We start from the raw sequence: 6,529 nt of genomic DNA, 5'->3' as shown, positions 1-6,529 counted from the left end.
TGACCACCTCTTTCAGTTCTCTCGCTAAAAAGGCACGGCGACGCACAGTAAAAGTTCTTTAGAAAAGCAGTCACTTGAGAAACACACAAGTCGTGTTTGCGTGAGTCACGGAGTGTGCGTGACATGAGTATAGAGCATACCCGATTGCGTGATTAAGCAGGTAATTCCCCTGACGCGATGACGTGTATCGCGTGCCTTGACACGTTCTTGCTGAGCTTGCGATATTCAACACGTTCCGGGTAAATTGTACGACTTGTACTCACTCTGAGCCAAACTAAAAATAAATAGTTCACACAAACAGAGCGCAGAGTATTCGTAGATATTTTTAAAATAGGTGAATGATTATTTATACCTACAAGCGAGCCATCGCATGGCATGGGTCTGACGTAGTGGTAGTTTTAAATAGCTTTGACATGTTCAAGCGGTCTATGGTTTCGCTAGGTAATTATTCAGTCCTCTCTTCTGGTAAAACACTCAAATGACAAAAAAATATACATTTCACTCTAAACAGAAAGCAGTTTATGTGAAACGAGTGATCGCGGCTGAGCCGCGTGGGTCTGGAACGATTTACTGACAAAAAAAAAATTCCGGGTAGATTATGAACCAGCTGCGCCCGGTTAATAAAAATGGGTACCGGTGAATTGTTAGGGTGCCCCACCATCCTTTAGATAGTGTCCACCAGTTTATTTGTGGATTAATATCCGCCATTTGTTTCTGTTAACACTTAGTTGAGTTAATTTTTATAAGTTTTGCCAAATGCTCCAAATGAAACTGTTCAGCCCAACAGTATTTCAATAACCCATATTGCAATCCGTTTCAATCTTCTTTACTTTTGTCCATCAGTACCTTCTTTAGTATTTGCTGTGTTGTTGAAAGGTTCCCAGGGTAACTAAAACAAATGTAACCAATTACAGAACGCAAAACAACGTTCAAGACACAACTTTACTTGCTTGAATACCGTAAAATTCCGGTTATAAGCCCCCCCCCCCCCCGGTTATAGGCCCATCATCCTGGAAACAAAAAAATACATCCGATTATAAGCCCTCCCGGATATAAGCCCCCCTCTACCAGATGACAGTACTGAATAGGGCTAAATGTTGCTTTATTATGCGTTTTTAACTTAAAAACGTATTTCCATCAACACTCCTGTGGCTCGTTTCGAAACGTTTTTTTTCATTCCGCTTATAAGCTCCCCCGGATATAAGCCCCTCCGCTTATCAGCCCACCCAAAACCCCTTACGAAGTTGTAAAAGCCCAGGGCTTATAACCGGAATTCTACGGTATTAGATTTACACGTGACCAGCTTATGTACCTTGTTACTGCAGTATAATATTTTTACACCATTTTTATCACCAGAGCGTGAACACGGTGACCGTGACAGAAGAGACGAACCCGATCGTACCGAGGGCGACTGGCGAAGCAAACCCGATCCTATCCCGGACCAGAATGGTTACAACGACAGAGATCGATATAACGACGACTCTGGACCTCGGGATCGTTGGGGTCAACGAGGAGGATACGACAGCGGGCCTCGGGATAGATCGGGCTACCGAGGATATGACGATGGACCTCCTCGGGATAGACCGGGGTACGGTCGGGATCGTGGGTACGATGACGGGCCGCGTGGAAGGGACTACGGACCTCCGGATCGCCGGGGAGACGATCGGTTTGGAGATCGTGACCGCGGAAAAGGATTTGGCAGTGGATGGGATTCTGGCGATAGAGACAGGTATGGCAATAAGTTTAAAGCCACCGCCATGTTCTTTAATGTTATACAACAGCATTCACATATTTAACGCAGGGAACGCGTTCATCAATCAAAGGAAAATACAAGTACGAGAAAATGGTGGGCTGTGAACAATCTACCGGCATCTGAAAACACGAGACAAATTTTGTAAGTTCTACAGGGTTTTGTTAGGGAAAAACAAAAAAAATTATGGCCAGGGAAAAGTCGGGGAATTTTGGCTGAAACGAACAAAAAAAAAATGGATTTGTTGGTGAAATCAAATGCCATGCGTTCCAAATCCCGTGAAAAACGTAAAGAGATCAAAAATGAAGAGAAGACTATCGATTCAGTGTCTATAAAAGAAGCTGAAGTAAATGTGAAAAAAGGTTGGGTTTATTTGTTAACTCACATTATTCAAGGTCAGTGAAAATTGTTTTGAGGTGAGTGAAGAGTCAGGGAAAAGTTAGGGAATTTTGGGGGTTCTAATGAGTGGCAACCCTGTTCTAGGCGTAGCGAGAAATTTTTTTGTTTTCAGAAATTACAAAGATGCAGTTTCTGTGTGATATACTCTGATAAACCATATTTTTTTTATCTGACGTGAGCGCCCACAGAATTTGACCAAAAACCCAGCTTATCCTTTCATTTTATGTTGCGTGACCAGTCACGACTCGTGAATAAAAAATGCGCGCTTATTCCACGATGTAGCATGTATTGTTATTAAGTTGCTCTTTCTGATTCTATAGTAAGGTGTACCTGACATCTTTGGCCAACTTTTTGTCAACATTTTAATGGACGAAAAAGTTTTATTTTGAAAACTCAACTCTTATATACTCTTACACTTTGTCTCTTATCCATTACAGGCAAGATGATAGAGGTTACGACCGATCTGATGGCGGCTACGGCCGAGACCGCTCTGGTTACGGCCGAGACCGTCCTGGCGACCGTTATGGTGGCGATCGAGATCGGGCTGGCGGATTTGGCCGAGACCGATACGACGATCGTCGTTCTGGAGATCGCTATGGCGGAGATCGCTTCGGCGGTGATCGGTACGGAGGAGATCGTTACGGTGGTGATCGCGATCGGGGAGGCGGATTTGGCCGAGATCGTTACGATGATCGTCGGTATGGAGATCGTGACCGCTACGATGATCGCCGAGGTGGTGGCGATCGTTATGGGGATCGAGATCGGAGGCGTGACTATGATGACCGTGACCGGGAGCGTGACTCATGGCGTGACAGTGATCGTGGGCGTGATGCAAGAAGCGATTTTGATAGAGACGAGAGAGAACCAGGTGAGGAGATGAGAATTATTGACAAAGCCCACTTCATAGATTTTCCAAAACGCGCTGAACAGGTTTTACATGTGTCGTAGGGGAGGCGGAAAAGCCAATTAGAAAGTAGCCACGCCTAGACTGCGAGCAGTGTCTATTTTGCTCAAAAGTCCGTGGGGACGAATGCGAAAGTGAGCGAACACAGTATACGGGTCGCAAGCTGCGAGCGAAAACAATCTTTCTTTTCGCTCTTTCGGCGCCCGCGCTACTTGCAGCTCGTTGCTTCGCCGCTCGTATATCGCGCTTGTCCCCACGCACATTAGAGCAAAAGAGAGACTACTTGCAGTCTAAGCCTTTTCCAGATATAGTGCATGTGCGGTTATTAGCTGATTTGATTGGTTAAAACGTTTGGAGGGTGCAAAAAGTAGTGCGATGTGTTTTCTAAGCACCGTAATGCCTTCAAACGGTCATAAAATCCAACCAAATCTTAATTTTTTGACAAAAAACACATATTACGCCTGCCACGCAGGCTAAAAAACACATTACGATTTAAACAACTTACTTTGGTATTTTGCAAACATGCGTCTGTTTGTGAGAGTATTTGGAATTTAAAAACTTCTTTTTGTTTGAACCTGTAGTTAAAGAAAGGCCAAAACTTCAACTCCAGCCGCGCACAAAACCAGTGGAAGAAAAGAAAGATGAACCCGTGACTGGCAGTTCTGTCTTTGGCGGCGCGAAACCCGTGGACACGGCCGCTAAAGAGCGAGAAATCGAAGAGAAACTTGCTCGCCAAAAGCTCGAAGATGAGGCAAAACTAAAGCAGGAGAAAGAAAGGAGGGAGCGACGAGAACGTGATGAGTGGCCGCGAGGTGTCAGCGGTCGTGCGCGGCGAGACAGCAATCGCTCAAGCGACGGAGAACGGGGCCCAAAAGAACGACGGGACAGCAACCGTCGTGACAGCGCGAGGTCTAGTGACGAGGGAACTCCAAGCAAGGACAGCGAGACCCCACCGCGAGAGAGCCCGCGAGGAGGAGCTGGTAAAGAGGCCAAAGAGGCGCCTAAAGAGCCGCCGAAGGAGGCTCCACCGCCTGCAGTGAATGTGTGGGCAAAACGGATGGAGCAGCAGAAAGCGGCATCGACTGGAGCAGCAAATGCTGATAAGAGCGAGCCAAAGAGTCCCACGGGGGAGCTCAGGGTGGAGATTAACGTGGACAGCAGTAGCATGACTGTGACGAAGTCTCCGACAACTCCTACGTCCCCGGATAGGAAGGGCTTCGGTAAGCCAGGTGGTCCCAAGAAGGAGTTTAGAGATTCCAGAGAAGGAGGTGGGCCCCCCAGGGGGAGAGGAAGAGGGACGCGCCCAGACCGTGGAGACAGAAGTGAGAGACCAAGTGGTGATCAGGACAGAGGTGGCGGCAGAGGAGTTAAGAAAGAGAAGCGGGAAAGGAAACCTGCTGAGCCAAAGAAATACGAGGAAGCAAAAGAGCCGGTTAGTGTTTTCGTACGTTACTTTAAATGATATATCGAGAATTTGGAATTTGATCAGATGATGCTCTTATTCTCCTAATCCTTTTTTTTCTCACAGTGTATTGATTGATTATGGGGTTTGCCCGATTGTAACCCATCTTTTTAAATGTTCGGGCGACCGTGGTGCTTCACTTTAAGAGATTAATATCTCACGCCCAACATTTTACCAAATTAAAGGAATTTGTTTTGAAGCAGGAGTGGATCTAGGGGGAAGGTGCAGGGGGGTTGGACAGAATTTCTCAGGAGACTAAAAGTTTCAACTGAGAGTAGTCGAAGTACATGAAAATATGTCCATTGCAGAATTCGTTATTTTATTGCGTCGGCCGATCGCTACTGTCAAATTTTCTTAGCTACAGAGCTGGAAGAGGGCGCAGAATAACATTCGATTTCAGTTATCTGGCGCAAAATTGTCTGCCAGGTTATCTTAAATTTTTTTTTTCCATCGACTGATGGCAAGGTGTTGTTTCCTTCTCAACAGGTCTTTCACACGGCAAGTAAATTCTCCGCGCTTTTAGATGACGAGGAGGCCGAGCAAGACGCAGAGCAACAACACGACGAGGAAAATGAAACGTGATGTTTCGTACTCTTCTGTTGACAAATATTAATGAGACAACAATGAACCGCATGCGCGTGAAGAATTGACATGGTACATTACCAGGGCGCATGCTAAGTGACGGAGACCGCTGGCTTTTGTTAACCCATGACCGAGTTGATTTGGTTGTAAGCGAAAACGTTTGCCAGTTAAAGTGCCTCCGTGTTTCATGAAGTTGAACTTTAATATATATTTTGATCAAGTAGTGTGGATTCAGAGGCCTGCCTAGTTAGTTCGCGCAGCCGCCCTTTGTAGCATTGATAGTATTTAAATTCACTTTGAAGTGCTTTGTAATTAAATGCCTTCAAACACGTTTCGTCATTCGCAGTCGTTCCTCGTCACGCAACACTTCTTCCCAGGCGTTGCGTGACGTGACGCAATAGAGAACGATTGTGAAGAATAACAAGACAGAGGCATTAAATTAATGCCAAAGAACTGTTGTCAAAGTTACACTTAGCACAGTTTGCACTATTCAAGAATGAGTCAATTGTTTTCCGCATTGCGATATTTCGATGATGAACAACCAGTGATTTGACATTTTAATTCTGAAGGCAGTCAAACCCAGTCACATGTGACCAAGAAAAATTTGTCGTGATAAAAGAAAAAAATCCTGGCTTTGGACAGGTTGAAAAGTGAAATGAATTGCTCATATTTTTAGTGGGTCAGTTGTGGTTATAAAAATGTGTACAATGATGCAGGAATTTTGTTTTCGGTACTTTTTCTGACCTTGATCCTTTTTCGAAATATGGACGTAGGTAAACGAGACTACTTGTCCCGTATCTTATTTCACTCCTCCCCCCCCCACTCCCTGCTAGCTCAGTGCCTTCTCGTGGCACTTAATGGTTCTGACGTAATTTTCTTTGCTCCCAAGTGGAACACATGTGTCCTTGATGAAAGCTGCAATAATTAACGCATTTCTGTAGTTCAACCCCACGCAATGAATCGCCAGTTTATTTAAAGAAATTGATTGTTTTTTCCGCAGTCAGAGGTTAAATTTATCAGCACCAAGAAATAATGTACACTCCGTGCTGTGGTTTTAATAAAGTTCTCTTATCATTGATCTTGGGTTTCGTTTGATTGTTTGAAAGATGCGCTCCCTTGGTTTGGTTGGGGACACTCCTGCGGGTAGCCTCCTTCGCAGTCGTTCTTTGTGCTCGTCACGCGTTCTTCCCTTACAAATTTGCGGGAAGAACGCATGTCGAGCCCAAAGAACGACTGCATAGGAGGCTATCCTGCGAGAAGCAGGATAAATAACCTATTCCCAGTCGCTCTTGCGTTACTCGTGCTTGCCTACTGTGACCTTTCCCCTCCGCAGAGGCTCCTCATAGTCCTCCTCATTCCTCCTCATAGGTTTTCGGTGGAGAGAATCTGCTGTGCGAAGTGAGTGCAGGCGGAAGAATACGGAGTGAGCGGC

The 6,529-nt window shown here is 45.4% G+C and overlaps 1 protein-coding gene across 1 annotated transcript in view; it reads left to right on the top strand.

Annotated features, from left to right (window-relative positions):
• The window catches only part of LOC144659341 (uncharacterized), a 10,048-nt gene extending 3,873 nt beyond the window's left edge, over nucleotides 1-6,175 (top strand). The window contains exons 2-5 of the mRNA XM_078519755.1: nucleotides 1,254-1,729; nucleotides 2,587-3,017; nucleotides 3,635-4,485; nucleotides 5,002-6,175. Of these exons, the coding sequence (XP_078375881.1) occupies nucleotides 1,254-1,729; nucleotides 2,587-3,017; nucleotides 3,635-4,485; nucleotides 5,002-5,097 (1,854 nt within the window). The 3' untranslated portion in view covers nucleotides 5,098-6,175. The remainder of the gene's footprint in view (nucleotides 1-1,253; nucleotides 1,730-2,586; nucleotides 3,018-3,634; nucleotides 4,486-5,001) is intronic.
• The last annotated feature ends 354 nt before the right edge of the window (nucleotides 6,176-6,529 follow it).

Source organism: Oculina patagonica, chromosome 7, assembly GCF_052425735.1.
Source record: "Oculina patagonica isolate OP01 chromosome 7, crgOcupat, whole genome shotgun sequence".
Lineage (NCBI taxonomy): Eukaryota > Metazoa > Cnidaria > Anthozoa > Scleractinia > Oculinidae > Oculina > Oculina patagonica.
This window is presented reverse-complemented; position numbering and strand designations above follow the sequence as displayed.